At 34.4% G+C, this 19,004-nt stretch overlaps 1 protein-coding gene across 1 annotated transcript in view; it reads right to left on the reverse strand.

Moving 5' to 3' along the window:
- Positions 1-17,089, reverse strand: part of Phum_PHUM149600 (Huntingtin-associated protein-interacting protein, putative) — a gene marked incomplete at its 3' end in the record, with an annotated part of 64,675 nt that extends 47,586 nt beyond the window's left edge. The window contains exons 1-10 of the mRNA XM_002424708.1: positions 16,907-17,089; positions 15,253-15,366; positions 14,896-15,158; positions 14,669-14,854; positions 14,261-14,264; positions 14,103-14,225; positions 13,697-14,023; positions 12,474-12,563; positions 11,898-12,095; positions 10,650-10,772 (exon numbers count right to left, since the gene is read on the reverse strand). Coding sequence (XP_002424753.1) covers positions 10,650-10,772; positions 11,898-12,095; positions 12,474-12,563; positions 13,697-14,023; positions 14,103-14,225; positions 14,261-14,264; positions 14,669-14,854; positions 14,896-15,158; positions 15,253-15,366; positions 16,907-17,059 — 1,581 coding nt within the window. The 5' untranslated portion in view covers positions 17,060-17,089. The remainder of the gene's footprint in view (positions 1-10,649; positions 10,773-11,897; positions 12,096-12,473; positions 12,564-13,696; positions 14,024-14,102; positions 14,226-14,260; positions 14,265-14,668; positions 14,855-14,895; positions 15,159-15,252; positions 15,367-16,906) is intronic.
- Positions 17,090-19,004: the final 1,915 nt, after the last annotated feature.

Consider the following 19,004-nt stretch of genomic DNA (forward strand, 5'->3'; position numbering starts at 1 on the left):
AAATGACTTCCAACAAAAACTAAACGTGTCACGAGAAAGTCATTCCCGAAATATTATTATATTAAATATCGATAAAATATTTTTTTTGCTAAAATCGATTCGTTCGAAACGTCGTTTCATTAACTCGTCGGTTTTTTTTTTGACGAAATATTAAGCAAAAGACACGACAAAAACCAAAATGTGATTAATCGAACAGAATTGACCAAACAAACAAACAAACACAAAAAAAGAAAAAAATGGAAAAAGTGAAATCGACTCCACTTCATACGGAAACCACAAAACGTAACAATGTAAAAGAAGATAAAAAAAAAAAAAACGAACGAATAGGTACATCCTGACACGATGCCTGACTTATTTCATCATCATCATCATCATTGTCCGTATTTTGACACCGTCAACATCATCATTATCATTATCCTTTACGTTTACGTATAAACAAAAAATTAAAACGTGGGCGAGATCGTGCGTATCTGACTGCTGCCACTACCGCCACCCGCCTTTTTTTTAAATATTTTCAAAACGATTATTATTTAATAAACGTGCAAAGAATACCAACGAACAACGTTCCCCCCTTCCCTTCCCTTCACTTCCCACTCCTCCCTTCGTTCTTCTCCTTCCCCGTCTCGTCGAAACAAGTTTTTTTTTTTTTTAAATTCTTCAACCACCTTTGCGACACCCTTTTTCATTTCCGGTTCATTTATTTTTTTTCTTACGTATATCATCCGTTTAAATTTTTTTTTTACGAAAATGAAAACTTTACGAAAAATAAATAAATAAAAACGTGGAAGAAGAAGAAAAAAAAAATTTTTTTCCCTCCATCACCTCTCTCCGTCTCTCTCTCTCTCACACACACACACAACCAGACCGTGAATTTCCCACACAATGATGACGTAATAATTACATTTGATCCAACATTCGGACGCAACACGTTAGAATACAAATTTTTTTTTTTTACGCCTTTAAAAAATTTTCTAATTCCACGTGACCGCGGATTAATCGAGTTTAGAGGCAAATTTAAAATATCGTAAAAAAAAAAAAAAAAAATTAATTGAAACGAACAGAAAAAAAATGGAAATCGTTTAGAAAATTATGACGTCACACACACACACACACGAGTTCAATCAAACCTTTTGTAATACCCCGAAGGTGTCGAAGCGTAAAACCTTGAAAATTCAATAAATAAAATTTTTTTATAACAAACGACGACATATTTAAAAACAAAAAAAAAGTTCGAAATAAATAATAGCAAAAAAAAAGAATAATAATAATAATAATAATTGAGCCGTCCACACGTTTTCTTTTTTTTCCAACATTCCAGTAATAATAATAATAATAATAAATATGCATACAATAACCTCCCCCCTCCTTCCAGAAACTCTAAATTCCATAAATTTAAAAAAAAATATATATAAAATTATGCCTTGCTTTGAAAATATCGATCGATGTATCGATGTATCGATATATCGATCAATCAATCCGTTGATTTAATAATAACGTAACCGACATTTTTTTTCTTATTTTTTTTTTGAAACCGACAAAAAAAATTTAAAATTTAACAACCTCCCCACCTTTTCTTTTTTTTTTTTAATTTTCGAAATTAATTATCCGTAACGTTTTTTGGGAACCCGGTAAGTTCAAACAATAAATAAACGACAACTACAACGACAACGACAAACAAAACAACCGAAAATAATACCCAAAACTATTCTTCGTTTCGACCGAAATGATTTTTCCCTTTCAGAACTCGTAAAAAAAAAAAAAAAAAGACGCTCGAATGACGTTTTATTACGTGGAAGAAGAAGAAAGAGGAGAAGGAGGGAAACGGGAGGAGCGGGGGGATGAGAACGTCAAAAAGGGGGATGAAAAAATTTTTAAATGGATAAAAATAAAAAATTTTCAATTTGAGAAAAGGGATTTTTCGATTTAAACGACGTTACGCACCTGCCGGAAAAAAATCTTAAATGAGGATAATTAATATTCTGTGTGAATGACGCGAGCAGAGGGAGAGGGAGAGAAAGAGAGAGAGAGAGAGAGAAACAAAAAGAGAAAAGAGATTGAAAGAGACAGAGAGAGAAAGATAGAATAAAAGAAAAAAAAGGTTTACGATGTAAACACCCCCGTGACGTGAGGGGCGTGTTGTTATCAAGTTACCAGGTACGATTTTTTCTCCCCCTCCCTTCCTCCCATCCTCCCACCCCCCAATTGTATTCAAATGAATGCAAGAATCGACGAGGAAAAAAACGTGAATTATCGATCGCGCACGCGCGCACAACACGAAAAAACTCACGAACAAACAGAATGCCAAAGAATGAATGAATGAATGAATGAATGAAAATTAAAAAAAAAAAAGTTTAAAACGGGAAAGAAACCGCTCTGGAATTTTCCAGAAGAAAGAAAAAAACTTTCCCCCACTTTTCCGCCATTTATACAATTTTCTTCCTTTTCCTCCACCGCAAACAAAACGAAAAAAAAAAAAAATCATAAAAATTAAACGCATATTTTCAAATTACAATTCCTTAACTGTCCTCCCCCCCCCTCTTCCCCCTCTCCCCACTGCCACCGACTGGAAAACAAAAGGAAATGATAATTAAACTGGAAAAAAAAACATCTGGAAAACATAAAAAAAAAAAAAAAAATTGAAATCGTAAGTCAAAAACGAAGGGGAGGCGGGAAATTTACAAAAAAAAAAAACGTTTTCCAGTTTTTTCCAGTTTTCCTTTTTCTTCCTTCCAGTTTTCTTTCTTTTTCTCCAGTTTCAACCATTTCCATCATTTTCTTTTTTTTTTTAAACGTGTAATTAGCCATTTAAAAATTTTAATTTAACAAGAAATTAATTTTCCTTTTTAAAAAACGTCACCTTCACTTCCCCTCCACTCTCCCCATCCCTTCCCTTTCTTTCTTCCTTCCTTCCGTTTACGTCATGGTTGAAAAAAACCGCCATTTTTGTTTTCTTTTTTTTACTGCCACTTTCTCGCTTTTTTGCTGTAATTCGATTCCGTTCGCGTCAATTTGTTTGTTTGTTTGTTTGTTTCCCCCTCCCCTTCTCCCATTAACAAAATCGTTTACAAAAAAAATTCGCGCGCGCCACTTTTTAAAAACGTAATAAATCAAACCGCCAAAATAAAATTTAAAACTTTTTGACATCCCGCCTCCCCTCCCCTTCTCTCCCTTCCCTTCTACCGTCAACGAACCTTAATCAAATATCCTGTCGAAAACTTTTCCGGAAAAAGTAAAATAAAAAAAAAATAAAAAAAACAACCCCTACGGAAACCGGATGAAAAGGGTAAGGCTTCTAAAAGGAGTTATCATCATCATCATCATAAATCATATTTCTTTTCTTAATGAAATCTTAGACGTGGGGATCCACCCCCCCTCTTCCCCCTCTTTTTTTACTTTCTTTCCGTAGCATCCCTAAAGCCGTCCCCGCTTCTTTCGTCCGTACCCCCACACCACCCTTATTTTTTTTTTTTTTTTTGATCCTTCTCGAAATCACCGACCGAATCGAATATTGGTTCAATTAGTATTCATGTCTTGAACTTCTGCCACGACCCCCCATCTGACAACCCTCTTGAAATCTCTCCCTTTCTCCCCCCTTCCCCTTCCTTATTGAATCAATTACCCGCGCATTTAATTTAAATAACTTATTGTGTGTTGATATAATTTCCCTCTCGGAAAAACCCTCATTTTCTCTCTCTCTCTCTCTCTCTTTTAGCTTTTCCAGCACTCGAAACCTTTTTCTTTTTCTTTTTCGCCATACTTTCCACCGCAACTCATAATGCTCATTTCGAGGAGTAGTAGGGCCACTCGAATTTATCGTCATAATAATCGTCAAAAATTTAACGAGATATGCGGACGATCGAATTTTTTTAGGGGGAGGGGATGAGAGCAAAAAAAAAAAAGCTGTTGCTGCTGCTTCTGCTTCTTCCCCATTTTGAAAGGGACGACAGGAAAGTAGGGAAGCAGGCAGGCAACATTATGAAAAAAAAAAAAAAAAAAATTAATAATTCCGTCAACTTTTTTATTTCTTTTCTTTTTTTTTTTTGCTCCTTATTTTCAATTAGCGACGACAATGAAAAAAAAAAAAACTCGTAATTTTTAAATTTAATAAACGTACTTCCTTGAAACTCGTAAAATTAAAACAAACACAACCGCGTTTGTTTATGACGACGACGACGACAACAACCACAACAATCGCAAACAATCGTAATTTTATTAAATTTCAAGTTCATACGCCGTCGATTATGCCTCATCATTTTTTTTTCTTTTTTTTTCTTTAACAATCGTTAGTAACGGTTAAAATTTTTGGAAAATGCCCCTCCCCCACTACCTATCAATCTTCACACTATATAAAATTCAAAATCGTTTCTCCTCCCCCCGCCCCCCTTCCCCCGAAAATTCGATTTTTTCGATTCGACAACGATGATAATTTCATTCATTTCGGCCATTTTTTTTTTTGCCTACAAGAAAATTAACGACAGAAAAAAAAGGAAAAAATGTCGCACGTTCGTCGTAAAACTTTCGACTTTTTTCCCTCGCAACAAGAAACAAATAATAATAATAATAATAATAATAATAATAACAATAATAATAATAATAATAATAATAATAATAAATTTTCTCGGCGAATTTCGCTGACGTAAACACGTTTCATGCCATGCCACACCACCTTAATAAGGAGAAAAATAAACAAGCTGTTGTGACAAAAATCGAGAAAAAAAGGGCAAAGGTCAAATTGTGCCAAATGCGAAAACTCTACTAATTATAATTAATAATGATAATGATAATGATAATAATGATAATGATAATAATGACAAGTACACTAATAACAACAACAATAATTAAACGTAAACTTTTTCGAGGAAAAAAAAAAATGTCGATTTCATCATCATCATCATCATCATCATAATTATTATTATCATTATTAAATATTAGTCAATGATTCTCTTTTTATTAAATGTCCGACCGACACAAAAAAATAAGAAATCAGCTGTTTTAATTTCGACTCAACTACCGAAGAAAGAAAAAAAAAACAAAAAACAAAAACCTAAATTATTTCGTAGAAAACTGCTGACACGACGTTAAAATCTAAGGGACGTTCAAAGGTCAAATTATAAAAAAAAAAAATTTATATATGTATGGATATCATTAAAAAAAAAAAAATTCTTCGAAAATGTATCATCGCTTAATTCAGCAATATTAATAATGATAATAATAATAATAATAATTCATTAATTTACTCTCTTCATCGTGTCAGCAGAGAGAAATAAAAAAAAAAAAAAAAAAAAATTTTTTCCCTTGTTTTTTTAAATTAAAACCTAAAAAACTCACTTTGGTTTTTTTTTTTACTTCGGTTGAAAACGTCAAAAAAAAAAAAAATCACCGTCGTGGCAGCAGTAGTAAAATTTCGTGACGGAAACATGATTAATGACCATCGGATTTTATCCATAAATTATTATATACATATATATATATTTTTTTTTATCATCGGGGAAAAAAAAAATATCTTTATTTTTTTCGAAAGGGCGACGATGAAAATTTGAAAAAATTTTCCTTTCCCTGCCCCCCACGTACCGCCCCTCCGCTCCCGGGAAAACTCACATACCAACCGCGATAAACAACGAGTCGCGCACGCACGCACCCACCCACCCATCAGCTCCGCGTTCTTTTCGACGTGTAATCTCAATTCATTTTTACGAGAGAGGAGCGACGGAAAAAAAAAAAACCATTTGCGAATTTTAAAAAAAAAACGAAAGTGGCAGCAGAAAAAAAATTAAAATAATAATAATAATAATCAACAACTCATTTAACGAATTCATAATCACTTTTTTAAAAAAAAAAAAAAAACCGGACGAGTCGTCTTTAACTTAATTGAAAAATCTAATCCGACTTCGTTTCAAATAATTCGTCGCATCGACAAACAAACAAACAATTTAATTTCGAAAAAAAATGATAATAATGATAATAATAATAATAAGAAGAAGCAGAAGAAAAAACCTTTTCGAATTTTTAAAAAAAAATTTCTTTTTAATCTTGCGTCGTTCGATTCTTCCTATATATAAATTTTATCGAATTTTTTTTTTTATACAAACAAAACAAACGCGACGCGACAAACAATACGATTTCGGAACGGAAAAAATCAAACGGTTGTTCTAATAGAACAAATAATAATAATAATAATAATGACCCAAAAGACAAACGAAAAAGTCGTCGTAGTCGTCGTAACGTTTGTCGTGTAATTAATTATCGTTTATTTATTACTAACCGAATCAGGTACAACAACAACAACAACAACAACAACAATTGTTGGTGAATGACCGACACCCGACTGTTAAAACAACAATTTCAAAAGACCCCCCTTACCCTACCTCCATCTCCTCCTTCCCCCCCCTGGAGACAGTTTGTACTAGAAGAGAAAAGAAAACGAACGCACGCACCACACATCAACAACAACAAAAACAAATCAAAGTCATAGAGTAAGAAAATAATTTATGTGAAAATTCTTTGATAATAATAATAATAATAATAATAATAATAATAGTTTCGTTGATTTAGTTTAAAAATAATAATAATAATAATAATAATAATAACCGAAAGCAACGAGTCGAATAAATTATTAAAAAAAAAAAAAAAAAAAAACGAATCATTACAACCTGACGTTGAGAAAAGAGTAAGAGAAAAAGGAAAACGTTTACCAGACGTTCACCAAGGAGCAAAAGAGAGAGAAAGAGAGAGTAAAGGAGCAATAGAGAGAGAGAGAGAGAAATTGAAAATTCATTAAATAATCACGACGAAAAGCGACAAAATAAAATTACGTAAAATTATTCAGAGACGCGCGTGCTCTTTCCTCGTCTGGAAGGAAAAAAAAAATGGCCAAGACAATGAAAAAAAAAAAAAAAAAAAAAAAATTCTCGTGAGCAACCCTAATTAACGGATATTAGAAAAAAAAAAAAGTCAACCTAGCACAATCGATACCACGTGATCGATGGTGGTAAATCACGATTTACCGTTTCCTGTCGATCGATCGATCGATCGATACACCTGCAGAAAAACAAAAATATTCGAAACGTAAACGCCATCATTATTACAACCACCACCATCGTTTTCATATTCGAAAAACACGCGCGCAAAAAAAAGACGTGGAAGAAGACGACAACAACGTTGGAAAACCCTAAAAATTTTTTCAACTCGAAACAAACATAATCCCGAATTTCTTCCTTTTTTATTTTAACGAACCAAAACCTACAATTAAACATGAGCGACACGTACACACACGCACACGCACGCACACACTCAATTGGAATTCCAATGTATCGATTGATCGCATAAGTAACGCGGCGTTTAGAATTTAAAAACAAAACGAAAAAAAAAGAGTGAGAGTAAACAAAAACGCGAGTTTTCTTTTTTTTTTTTTTTCTCACACGTAACACACAAATGCCAAACAAAATGGCGGACGAGATTTAAATTTAAAAAAAAAAAAAAAAAATCGAAGGTGTTTACCCATCGGCGACAAAAATACCTTGTAAAATAATAATAATAATAATAATAATGATAATAAATAATTTTCTTTTGCTTAAAGGCTTTTGTTCAATGAGTACGAGAGAAAGAGAAAGAGTCGGTGGTACTCTCTCTCTCTCTCTTTAAAATATCTTTTGGGTCAAAACTTGGCAAAAAAAAAAAAAAAAAAAAAAAGAGAACATGAGCGCAAACGCGAATGTAAATCATTATAATCATTATCATTATCATAAAATAATTTTCATGGCGGATCAAAAATATTTTTTTTTTTTTTTGTCCTTTTCCCTACTTTTTGACTTCGCTCCCCGGGGGGGAGGGGCGGCCAATTTTATTTACCATCACGGTCCATTGGACATGTATCGATATCGAGTAGTCACCCGAAGCGACTCCTCCATCACCGGACCCCCATACTTTTCTCTCTCCTTTTCCCGCAACATTTACAACGCATAAATATTTAAATTTCACGGTTAAAATAATAATAATAATTGGAACGCACGACCAAACTCTAATTGTTTCTTTCTTTCTCTTTCTCTTTTTTTCGTTGCCTTTCTTTTCTAGGAAACGGAAAGACGGACACCTACTAAGAACGAGTTTTTCGGTCATCGACAAGTGCTTACCATACGTGGTCGGTTGGGAGGACAAACAAAAACAAAAACAACGTTAAAATCGGAATCGCCTTAAATGATGGTGGAACAACTCTGGCGAAGCCAGATGATGAGACGAATAAGGAAAAGACGTAGACGAAAAAGGGGATACGAGAACGGCAAGGACCGTAATCTCCGCGTGGGGCGTGGGGAGGGGTGGGTGGTGGTGGAAACGAAACATTTGGTCATCCCTCCAAAAATTAATTACACGTCAAAATCGTTAAAATATAAACTAAAATTACTAAAGTATTGACCCCGAGTAAGGAAAAGAAGATTTTGACAATTGACGCCCCCTTCCCACCCCTTCTTCTTCGCGCGTTTCTCTCCTTGTCCTTTCTTTTCGGCGAGTCTCCCCCCCTCCCGCATTTTCTTACGTTGTGTTTTCCTTCTTCTTCTTGTTTTCTCTTTATCCGTTTTTCCAAACCGTTCGAACGTTTACAAAAAAAAAACGAAATACCGTAATCATCATCATCATCATCATATATTTTTATTTTCCACATTTGCATGTACGAGTTGTTCTCTTATCCTCACGAACGTACGAACGAACGTACAAACGAACGTACGAACGAATCGTTTAATCTAATCTCATCGCATAATTGACACCGTGAAAAAAATTTCTTTTCTCAAAATCTCCACGTAAATAATAATGATAATAATAATAACTATTTATCTAAATCGTTTTTTCATAGACGATCCAAAGTATAGTTTTTCATTTCTTTTTTGCGAAATTTCCACCCTCCTCCTCCTCCTTCCCCTCACCCGACGGTGTCGATCTTTTAAAAGTTTCAAAACTTTCGAACGTGCGAACGCGACGCCGCGCGTGTCACGTCAGATAAACATAGAAAAAAAAAATCAAACGAATTCGTTCGTTATTTATTGCTGAATAAATCACTTTTAATTGGTCAATAATAACAATAATAATATTAATAATAATAATAATAATAATAATTACTAACAAATTTAAAATCGTCGTGATAAACGCGAAACAATAATCACACAATAATCGTAATAACCCTGAACGATTGAAAAATCGATGGGGGGAGGGGGAGGGGGGCGGGGGAAGCCTGTTGACCGTGAGTCCGTCGGCGAATCGCCATAACAAATAATGCAAAAACGAAAAGCAGACGAAATTTTCCCCCCGAATCGAATCGCCAACAAAAAAAAAAAAAAGAAAAATTTTTTTCGACCGGAAATACTCCCGACGGATTTTTCCATTTTTCTTTGGTTTCTTTTCCTACCCACCTGATCGATTTGAAAATTTGATTTTTCTCCAACTTGTTAACAGTATGTAAAAAATTTCGGTATCCGAATCCACTTACGCGCACACGGACACGCACTCACGCACGCACAAAACACAAAAATCGTGACGCGAAATTTGTTACTTTTTTTTTTTTTTTTGACAAAACGTCGACAAATAAATAAATAAATAAATATAGCGAAAAAAAACACGAAACAAATAATAATAATAATAATATTAATTATAAAGTAAAACTATTTTATCCGACGCGAAAAACAAGTTTTTGTGGTTGTCGTTGTCGTTGTTGTTGTTGTTGACGGAGCAACGTGCGCCATTCGACTAACAAACGATACGCATTCAAGCAAGCAACACATCAACGAGTACGAAATAGAAAGAGATGGAAAATGTATTCGATAGGCGTGAGTTGAATAAAGACGACGATATATCATCTCTCTCCCTCTCTCTCTCTATGCGAGGTCGGTCTTCGTTACGTTACGTTACGTATACGAGAAGAATTCGACCATTCTTTTCGGACTTTGTTATTGCTATTATTATTATTATTATTCCGATAGGAAAATCGTCGGGAGGACCGCGCGCCGCGATGATTTCGCCACAATTTTGGCAAAAAAAATCGCCGTTATTATTATTATTATTATTATTATTATTATTATTATTATTATCATTATTAATTGTAATAAATAATTCAAACGATTCAAATACAAAATTTCTCTCGTCATTTTTTTTTTTTTTTTCACGTTGAAAATCGTCGTCGTCGTCGTCGTCGTCGATTCCAAAAACAATTATCATTAATTAAAGAGTTTTTAAAAAGTGGGGGGGGGAGGGGAGGTGAGGAGACAGGAGAGAAGAACAAAATCAAATACTTACGCCAAAATTTTGTCGACGTGAGAAGAAAGGGGGTTTCCCCTCTCTCTGATTTCCTCCCAAAACAAATTAATGTTATTAAATCGCGATCGAGGGGGGGCTCCCTTCTCCCCGGCCCCCCCGAAAAAAGAGAAATTATTTTCCGATTGTTTTTATACCTTGTTCATTTGCCAAAAAGTGAAAGAAATGCATTCGTCGTTGTCGTTCCCAAAAAAAAAAATGTCGCGCAAAACAAAACCAGATGAAAATTCTTTACGAAGGTCACGAATTATTAAATAAGCAAACGATTGACGGATTCGCACCGGGCAAAAAAAAAAAAACCTCACAAAACCGGAAACGGAAAAACAATACAAAAAAAACAAATAAACACTTACTTGAGCGACGTTTTCAAAATGTTCGTGACTCTTTTGATAAACTCTCGCCTTTTGTAAATTCCTTCCGATTGCGACATTTTTCTCTAGGAAAGCTTCTCCGTGATTCGTCAACCAATCCAAAACCTGAAATGCGACATTTTTACTATCATTATTATTATTATTATTATTATTATTATTATTATTATTACTATTTTATTCAACTTCGTTCTCGTACGAACGTTTAACGTATTTTAAATAATAATGATAATAATAAAAAAAACCGTTTGAAAAAAAAAAAAAAAATTTTTCGATATGATTTTCGCGATGAATTTTCCTACCGTTTGTTCCAACCCCCTTCGGCGAAAATGTGAACTAATTTCATTTTGAAAATCACGTGATCGGTATCTTTCTTTCCCGCGCGCGATGAAATTTACATTTTCCGACATTTTTTTTTTCGTTTCGTTTTGTTTTGTTTTGTTGTCATTGTCGCCGTTTAATTTCCACAGCGTGACGTCGGGAAAATTTACGATCGTTTTCAACGAATCAAGTTTAAACGATGATAATAATAATAATAATAATAACGGTTATATCACTCGCATGCAACTTTTTAAACGTCTCGTCCTGTTTTTGTTGTACTTTTGTTAAAAATTTGACGTCACTTTGTTTGTTTGTCACAACGACGTGTCGCCGAAAATTCATTCATTCATTCAAATTATGTCACGGGAAAGAGATAAAAAACAACAACATTTCGCAACAGCAAAAATATATAAAGGGGTCAAAGGTTAAAAAGAAAAAAAATGTGGCGGTAGGTCGAAAACGATTGACTATACGAGCCCATTTATAGTCCTATAAACTGCTACTCGTTCATCTGATGACCCATAAAAATAAAATTAACAAATTATTATTATTATTATTATTATTTTAATTAATTCTGGCAAAGATCACATAATAAATAATTTACTATAAATATCAATCTTATCATCATCATCATCATCATCATTATCATTATTTTTCGCCTTACTTTTCTATAAATAATCGACCGTTTTGCCAAAATTTTACAAAGAAAAATAATAATAATTATTATTATTATTTCGCTTGACCTTAACACAATTGCCGCCATTTTTTTTCTTTTAAAATTTTTGCCGTTGTCGAAAAAATTACAATTTTGTCGCGAAAAGTTTTCAAACTTTTCGCGACAAAATTTATCGTCGTAACGCGACGTTTGAATGACGTCACAAAACTCGCGGATTTTTTTATATTTCGACTCACCTGCTTGACGTCCTCTTGAAAGAGTCTCAGTGCCAACCTCTGGTGAAGTTTTATCTTTTTCGCCTGCCATTTTGTTTCCAACGTTCTATGATGATTGAGTATTTGATGTATGACGGCGAGAACGTGACTGGCACCTTCTGAATAATCCGCTGCCGGATTACCATTTTGACGTCCGACGACTCCATCAATCGTATCGACCTGAAAACCGTTTTTTAAAAAATTGTATGTATTTACCTATTCGGAAAAAATTTCAACCCTCAACCTCACCCCAACCCCCCCCCACACTCCCGCGTTTTTTTATTATTAATTTCAAGCAAGGGGATAACGGATGACGTCGATTAGATTAATAGAATGATTGGCGATAAGTTAAATATTAAATAATTCTTAGCGAAGAAAAAAGCACAAGTAAAATAATAATAATAATTACTTACAAAACGATAAAAAAAATAGAAAAAAGAGAGAGAGAGAGAGAGAAAACATCTTTCATCACTTCCTACTTTAACGCGTACTTTTGGCGCGAAAAAAATTCAAAAGAAAAAAATTCGACGAACGACGGAGAACGAATTTCAAACTTACGTGTTTCCGGTTGCCATCGTTTCCGGGTTGATTACATATTTGCACGAGGTGATCTAACTGGTAGAGAAGTTTTTTACTCGTGCTGTGAACCTGACATAGACACCGACACCAAAAAAAAAAAAATGAGAAAAATGTTAGACAAACGGAAACAATAAACAAACAAACAAACGAACGAACGAACGAACGAAACCATTATTATTATTATTATTAATAGAGAAAATATATTACGAGGAGAGATGCCGTCGCCGCTTCTTTTTCTTTTACATCATCATCATCATCATCGTAATATAATTTTCCGAAATAATTTCACTTAACCTCATTTGGTTAAAAAAATTAAAAAAAGGTATCACGTGATTGATTTTACCATACTTTTTAATTTCCCATGTTTACCAAACGAGGTTAAGGAAACCATTCATAGAGTAAATAAATAAATAAATAAAAAGCTTTTAAGTCAATTAGTAGTAGTAGTAATAACGAAGTTTAACCGCTCCCCAAAAAAAAAGAAAAAAGAAACATTTTCCACATTTTCCACATTTTCTGAAAGAAAAAAAATAAAAACATTTAAAAGCAATTTAAACAACGTTAGTAGTAACACAAACAACATCTACCATCAGCGAAAGAAAATGTCAATTTACAAATGGAAAAATGAAGAAAAACCTTCACCGATGAAACAAAATGTTTTCCGAAATAGTACGGTACGAGTATTACACAAAAAGAAAACCCGACGACCCGGGAAAATTTAGGAGGGAAGGGGAAGGGAGAGGGGGGGAAATAAAAAGCGAGCGATGCGTAAGTTAAATATAGCTTTTCCCATTTTCCCGTTTTTTTTTTTTTTTTTAAATCTTTTGATTTACATTGTCTTTGATGACGCTCGTGATGGTGGGTGTTGTTGTTGTTGTTGTTTTTGTCGTTGTCGCGTTGTTTGTTTCTCTAATCGTTGTTGAAAGTGGCAAAGTGTGACACACTTGAACCATAACGTCCAAACCGTTCAATAGAGATTGATAAGCGTTGTAAACCTGAATGTTTCAAATAAAAAACAAAAAACTTATTAATTTAATCTTGGGTTTCCCGTGTCTCCCTTCGACTCCTCCTTCCTCGGTGCTAAAAATTAAATAAATGATAATGATGATAACCCCTCCTCCTCTTCTTCTTCTTCTCGTCACGCTTCCGTTCTACGACGACGACGACGATGACGACCCTTTACGAATTTACCATCAACTCACCTCCGTGTAAGCCTGACACATGGACTCGTACAAACTCTGATGTTGTCGTATGTACGATTCCAATATGATTATCTCGTTCGGAATGTTCAAATTGTTATCGCACGCCTGCTTCCACGTTTGCACGTTGTCCACGTACTGCTCTGCTTTCCTGTGAAACAAAACCGAGAGTTGCAAAACGGACGTTCTCTTTTCCAGCGCGGCCGCGAATTCTTTCCAAACTCTATCCAATTTCGTCGCGACCGTTCGAATGTGTTGAGACGCGTAATGATTGCTCTCAATGAGTCGACTCCCCACGTTCAGAATTTGATTTATGTTTACGTAGACATCCTGAAAATACGACAGCATTCGTTGTACGTACTGTTCCCTGAACTCTTTTTTCAAAAAAAATCATTTTCCTTTCTTTTACCATCGAACTCATTGCGAAATGACTGTGTTCCTCTTGCAATTCAATGGCGGGTTGATAAGAATGACCGATTTCGACGTAATTCATAAGAAAAACGTCACGTTTGTGACATATCCATTCGAACATCTGCGAATAAATATTTAAAGTTTTTTTTTTTAAACGATTCTCATCGATCGCAACCCCCCACCCACCCCCCCCAAAAAAAAAGAAACATATATGTTTGATAAAAAAAACTTACGCTTTATGAAATTCTTACAACAAAAAAAAAAAGAGAGAGAGAGAGAGAGAGAGAGTTTATGGTACACATAAAAATAAAAGAAAAAAGAAAAGAAGAAAAAAAAAAAGATGAGAAAAGTTATAAAGAAAGAAAAATGAAAAACTTTAACTCATAAACGTAAATAAAATGGACAGGAGAGAAAAAGGAAAAAAAAAAAAAAAAAAAAAAAGAAAAATTTTTTTTAAATATGTGACAAGCCATAAAAAAGAATGAGAGAGAGAGAGAGAGAGAAAAAAAACGACAAACGACAAACAACAAACAAACAACAACCTTTTCGCAGTCTTGTTCAAACAACCGAAGTTGAAAACATTGGTCCAATTTCATTTTTTTGTGATGCCAAAGCTGTAGCAAATGCTGTTGAGACGCGTGTATGGCTTCTAAATTTTGCAATATCTGCGGCACGGCAGACTGTAAATCCGGATTTAAAGAAACGGTACTCGCTTCGCTGTCCCTACCGGAATACCCGCTGTCGTAACCGCTGTTTCCGTCGTTTGAAAACCTGCAGAAAGAAAATTCCACGTTAGGTATTCGACAATTTTCCCCAAATGTATAGGAGAAGAAAAGCGTTTAAAAAAGAAAAACCTTCTCAACAATCTTTGACCGATCATGTCAATTTCCTCGACGGGTGCTTTCATTATTTTCTTCTTAAGATCCGCGTGTATGTCTATGCTGTGTTTGGCTCCCTGTATGTCGTCTGCAAAATCCTTACGCGAAAGATCTTCTTGTAAATCGTCTAATCGATCCAATAAATCGGCAGCTTGCCAAACGAAATCTTCGACGGCCTATAACAAAATGGCGACGGGAAAAACATTAGCGTCTTCGTCACATTAAAATTTCGGGAAAACCTTTTGACCTTTTTTTAAAAATTTTACTCACGAGTCTCATTTCGATCCATTGTGTGTGATCGTAATGATAGGTCCCCTCGAGATCGGCAGTGAGCTGAGACGTGTCGATGATTTTGGGCAACGACTCCAAACCTATTACGTTGGTCTGGAAAAACAAGAAAACAAAATGGCCGACGGTAAATAAATCGAACGCACACGCGCATCCTCTCCATTCACGCACCGTGTCATTTCGTAGAAAATAATAATGATAATAAAAAAAAGGAAATTTAAAATTTTACGATTGACGGTGTACGAAAATTTAAAAAAAACTTTTACAACAAAAACGCGCGAACCAAAACGGACAAAAATCGATCAATCAATCAATCAATCAATTAATCTCTCTACCTTAACCCAGGTTCAGAAGTATAACGTTTTTTTTTCTCAAAGGTTCGCGGGGGGGGGGAGGGAATAAATAAATCACAATCGCGGAAGTTAATGATGAATGACGTCACGATGAAAAAAGCCGTCGATACCTGTCAAAATCTTTCTTAACTTTTTCTTTTTTTATTTTCTTTCGGTAAAAAAAATTTTCTTTTCGATTTTGACGCGTGGTGAAAATGGTGGTGGTGCCAAAGATTTATTTATTTCTTTACCCCCCCCCGGCAGCCGCGCACCATCCGCACCTCTAATCAAATCTCGTTTTTCTAGAAAACTTTCGAAAAAATTTTTTTTTTTTTTTTTTTTTTTATTTGAATCGTTTATAGCAGTCGAACAAATTTCTACGCCGTCGGATGATCGATTATGACCGTTAAAAAAAAAAAATTTTCATCATTTTTCGAAAAGGCACATATCGGTATGCGTACGACGAAGACGAAATTAAAAAAAAAAAAGAAAAAGGAGGGGGAAGGGGGGCAAAGAAACGGAAAAATGTAAAGAAAGAAAGAAAGAGAGAAGAAAGAGAGAGAGAGAGAGAGAGAGAGAGAGAGAGAGGGAGGGAGAAAGAGAGAAAATCTAGCGGAATTTTTTTTTTTTAAATGCAAAAGATAAACCTTTGAATAAATAAAAAAAAGAAGAAGAAAAGGAAAAAAGGAAACAGAAAAAGGAAAAAAATTGAGGGGAAGTATATGTAAAAAAATACGTATGGAAAAAAAAATATTCAGCAATTAAAATTCTTCTTAAATCCCTACAAAAAAAAAAATTCCCTCTCCCCGCATATTCCTCCCCTTCCCCCTCAAAAAAAAGAAGAGGGACAAAAACCGAAGGAAGAAAGAGAGAGAGAGAGAGAGAGAGAGAGAGAGAGAGAGAGAGGAAATGAATTTTCAGTTTGAAAAATACGTGATGGAAACTTTTTTTTCTTCCCTAGGAAAACTTCGAACACGACGTCAACCTTTTTTTTTTCTTTTTGCATTTCCTTTTTTTCTAATCCTACCGCCTTTTCTAAACCCTTTTTCTTCCCCCCCTTCCCCCCTCTCCCTTTTTCTGTCTCATTTATTTCCCAACCGGAAAAATTAAAAAACGTGACGAAGAATTATTATTTAAAAATTTCTGTTCATCTATGACGGCACCGTGATGACTCAAACGCCATCTTTTCCGTACGATTTGTTTGTTCACAGTGAGACCTTTTATCGCGAAAAAAAAAAAAAAAACCCGCGTAACCGCGTTTGTGGAAAATCCCATAGAGAGAGATGTTTATAAAAAACATTTACCTCGAATTTATATTTGTGACTAGCTAACGATGTTCGTTGCTTTTGCCAAAAATTATCCGGTTTTATTATGTAAGCAACGTGAACGTATCCGGAAAAATGTTCTTGTAAAACTTTCAATATGGGTTTGACGGTTCCCCACGTGGCTCCTCTCATGTCCACGACGACGGTAAATCCAAGCTCTTTAACGTCACCGCTGGAACGAATAAAACAAAAATATTAATAATAATAATAATAACAACGGTAATAATTATTACGTGATTCGATTAGAATTAATGCAAATCCATCGTCATCTTTCTTTCGAAAAGAAAATCCCGGGAGGGAGGAAGGGAGACCAGAAAAGAGGGCGGAAGCGGGGGCGGGGGACGAGCGGGGAGAAAAAAAGGAAAACAAACGAAACGTAACGAAAACAATCCATGTTGAAAAGTGCGAAAAATAATTTTTTTTTTTTTTTTTTTTTTAAAAAAAAGCACGTTCCCGTAATTATTGTTAAAAATAAATATGAATCCACGTTTTTTGGATTAGACTTTCGAAAACATACGTGACGATTTTCTTCGCAGCTGGCGATTCAATTTGACGGGAGGGGAGGGAGGAGGAGGAGGGAAAGAGGGAGCCGGAAGGGAGGCGGGGACGGTGGGGGGGAGTACGAAACAAACAAAAGTGGATAATGAAAATTCATTTTTAATTTTCCTCTTATCAACCCTTTTCTTTCCTCTTACCTCCCCTCCCGCCTCCCCCCATCTCTCTCTCTCTCTCTCACACACGAGAAAAAAAATCAATTTATTAAAAAAAAAAAAAAAAAAAACCTTTTCGATTAACTACACAAACCTTTTAATTAAAAATAAATATGAAAGCGCGTTAAAGTAATAATAATAATAATAATAATAATCATAAAATAGGCGCGAGTGCGCGCGAACGAAAAAAAAAAAATCGGGCAACAAGTCGAAAAAATTTAAACTTCATCAAATTCAATCCTTTTTTCATTTTTTTTTTTATTTCTGAACAAACAATATTTTATCTCTCTCACACCTGCCAACTTTTGTTTAAAAACATTCGAAATAATATTTTTTTTTTAAACTTGCCTCGTATATTTTCCCATTCTCTCTCTCTCTCTCTCTCTCTCTCTCTCTCTCTCTCTCTCTCTCTCTCTCTCTCTCTCTCTCTCTCTCTCTCTCTCTCTCTCTCTCTCTCTCTCTCTCTCTCTCTCTCTCTCTCTCTCTCTCTCTCTCTCTCTCTCTCTCTCTCACACACACACGCACTCGTTCATTTTCTTTCTAATGCCACTGGAAAACTTTCAAAATAATTTCAAGATTTCAGGATTTTGAAATCCTTCGGAGAAAGAGAGAAAGAGAGAGAAATTATTATGTTTATATTTTTCTTTCTTTCTTTCTGTGAATGACGTGAAAATATAATAATAATAATAATAATAATAATAATAATAATAATAATAATAATAATAATAATAATAATAATAAATTCATATTTATGATAAATGATATTTAAAAAAAAAATGACGTGGGAGGAGACTCACCAAGGTATGGCTAAAAGATACTGCAGAAGTCTTCTGTAGTCATCCGGCTTGGCACGTTCCCGCCTTGGCGTCGCCGGAAATGACAAGACGGGTCCTCCTCGGCGATCTCGGCCCCCTGTTAAAACGGCCAATCGCTCCTGGAGCAAATTCATGACGTCAAGAGCTCTTAATCCATCCATCGCTCCGAAACTGGAGAAAGAAAACAAAAAAAATTTTTTTATTTATTCGTCGCATAGGAAACAAACAACAAACACGAAAAATAATTTCCGGAAGTGAACATTTAAAAAAAATTTCAATAAGGTTGATAAACCTGAATGACCCCCATTAAAATACTAATACTAATAATAATAATAATAATAATAATAATAATAATAATAATAATAATAATAATAATAATAATAATAATGATGATGACAAGAATAAATAAATAAAGAATATCGAAAGCTAGAGTAGTCCGTCGGACGACATTAGGTTCCTACTTTTTTCTTTTGACATTTAAATTTTAAAAAAAATTCATTCGAACGTTTCAGGTTTCCGTCGAATAATTAATACCGGAAGAAAGAAAGAAAG

This window comes from Pediculus humanus, genomic scaffold (assembly GCF_000006295.1).
Source record: "Pediculus humanus corporis 1103172107490 genomic scaffold, whole genome shotgun sequence".
NCBI classification, from domain to species: Eukaryota; Metazoa; Arthropoda; class Insecta; order Psocodea; family Pediculidae; genus Pediculus; species Pediculus humanus.